This window comes from Acomys russatus, chromosome 25, assembly GCF_903995435.1.
Source record: "Acomys russatus chromosome 25, mAcoRus1.1, whole genome shotgun sequence".
Classification (NCBI taxonomy): domain Eukaryota; kingdom Metazoa; phylum Chordata; class Mammalia; order Rodentia; family Muridae; genus Acomys; species Acomys russatus.
In genome coordinates, this window is record NC_067161.1 from 42,485,931 (window position 1) to 42,488,430 (window position 2,500).

Here is a 2,500-nt window from a genome sequence, read left to right on the forward strand (position 1 = left end):
CCTGCCAACTTGGTGAGGATCCAGCCTCTGCCATGGCCCCAGGAAGAGACTCACCTCTGAAGATATGTAGATCGGTACAAACACCCATGCCAGTGCCAAAAGCACATACGTAGCCTGTGGGAACAGAGGCACGAGAGGGCTGTGGGCACAGCTCCCAAAAACCCTGCCCTGGAACACAGCTAGATGTGGCTACCCCTAGCCTCTCCTGCTTTGTTGTAAGAAAGCTGGGGGCGTCTCCCTCCTATGGACATTTCTGGACAACTGGGCTGCCCCGTGCTTCTGTATCTACAGACCAGCTTGCCCTGGAATGATGCACATCACAGTCTGGTAGACCCTGGCTGATACACATTGCTTCGAGCCACCCTATCCAGGGGCCAGTCAGTGTGGCTATGCCCTCTGCCCCAGCCCTCCCATGGGCTGTGTCCATCCTCTAAGACTCACATTCCATTCGAAGCCTGCCACAGCCAGGCCTCCAGCAGCGCCTGAGCCCGCCAGTCCTACAAAGAGGCCAGACCCCTCACTGCTTGCAAAGAGGGAGGCCCCAATCTGCCGAGGGAAGACAAGTAATCATTGTGAGCCCATTACATTAGCCCCACTGGATCCAGAACACCTCCCTCAACCTGGCAAGTCTAAGGTGTGGGGGGGGGGGCAGGCACACCCTCTTCACATATAAAGAGGCCAGCCACAGGGCTGCAAGTTCAGGTTACCCATAGCTAGCTATAAGGCTAAGAAATAAAAATTTTCAGATTACAAAATCTCCTTACAGAACTTCTAGCAGTTTGGGGTCTCCCTCAGCCCAGGGTTATCCCATTGAGCTGGCCTTAGACAGGGTTGGGTTTTTTGTTTTGTTTTGTTTTGGTTTTTCGAGACAGGGTTTCTCTGTGTAGCCTTGGCCATCCTGGACTCACTTTGTAGACCAGGCTGGCCTTGAACTCACAGCGATCCGCCCGCCTCTGCCTCCCAAGTGCTGGGATTAAAGGCGTGCGCCACCACGCCCGGCTTTGTTTTTGTTTTTTGAGACAGGGTTTCTCTGTGTAGCCGTAGCTGTCTTGGACTCTCTTTGTAGACCAGGCTGGCCTTGAACTTACAATGATCCACCTGCCTTTGCCTCCCAAGTGCTGGGACTAAAGGCCTTAGACAGGGACCTTTAATGAGGCATATGATGTGACCTCATCAATGCAGACCCTGGTTGAAGTCAACCCTGTGGACAAAGGAGAGGTGAAAAGGTGGGTGAACTCACCGGCCACCAAGTCATGTCTCGGCCTGCCAGGAAGTAGCCGCTCACCGTGTTCCTGCTGGCTCGACAAGCAAACTGCAAGAACAGCAGAGGGCAGAAACTGCAACAGATGTAGGATGCTGCTGCCTCTGGCAAACGCCTTGCAGCTCCTTCATACTCTGAGCAGAGCAATGCCACGTGACCCGAAAAGTGAGGACACATCCACACACATGGATGGAGAATGTTCACGGTAGCATTATCCAAACTAGCCCCAAGTGGAAACAACTCAGTGTCCACCAAGTGATGAGTAAACAAACTAGGCCTAGCCATACAACAGAATATTATTCAGCCAGCAAAAGACACACAGTTATCTGCTCCCAGTTTATTTTTTATTTCAAAAAATACACAAAGGGCTGTATTCCTTTGCTAAGACAGAATGACTATTCCTATTGGTCAGGCAAGAGGGGTTGGTTTTACAGACAGGATAAAAAAGGCAACGAAAACTCTAAGCAGGCTGTCAGCTCCAGAGAGAGTGTTTGTGAGGCCTAGACTGGAGACAGGAAAGAAAAACAGTGGAGCAAGGACCTGGGTTACTCTAGGTCTCTGGTGCAGGGAACGAGGTGAAGGCGCTGTATTTACCATGCTGATGTCTGGAGGTCAGGGACACAGCCACTTTCACACAGGGAAAAGTGGGACCTTAGTGTGACTGACTCCACTTTTTTTTTTCCCTTCGAGACAGGGTTTCTCTGTGTAGCCTTGGCTGTTCTGGACTTGCTTTGTAGACCAGGATGGCCTCAAACTCACAGTGATCCACCTGCCTCTGTCTCCCAAGTGCTGGGGTTAAAGCACTTTAAAAAAAAAGGATTTCTATTTTTTTAAGATTTATTTATTATTTATACAGTATTCTGCCTACCACAAGAAGGCACCAGATCTCATTACAGGTGGTTGTGAGCCACCATGTGGTGGCTGGGAATTGAACTTGGGACCTTTGAAAGAGCAGACAGTGTTCTTAACCTCTAAGCCATCTCTCCAGCCCCCAAAGAATTTCTATTTTAATGTATAGATGTTTTGTCTGCATGTATGTGTGTGCACCATGTACATGTACACGCCCGGTGCCTTCTGAAGCCAGAAGATGGTGTTGGATCCTCTGGAACTGGAGTCACAGATGGTTGTGGCCCACCATGTAGCTGGAAATTGAACCCAGGTCCCCTGGAAGAGCAGCCTGTGCTCTTCTGCTGAGCCATCTCTCCAGCCCTGTGATTGATTCCATTTTGACTCTCAGCC

The 2,500-nt window shown here is 50.4% G+C and overlaps 1 protein-coding gene across 1 annotated transcript in view; it reads right to left on the reverse strand.

Annotated features, from left to right (window-relative positions):
* Positions 1-2,500, reverse strand: part of Slc5a10 (solute carrier family 5 member 10) — a 54,608-nt gene that overhangs the window by 47,836 nt on the left and 4,272 nt on the right. Inside the window, exons 2-4 of the mRNA XM_051168229.1 lie at positions 1,241-1,312; positions 442-546; positions 55-114 (exon numbers count right to left, since the gene is read on the reverse strand). Coding sequence (XP_051024186.1) covers positions 55-114; positions 442-546; positions 1,241-1,312 — 237 coding nt within the window. The remainder of the gene's footprint in view (positions 1-54; positions 115-441; positions 547-1,240; positions 1,313-2,500) is intronic.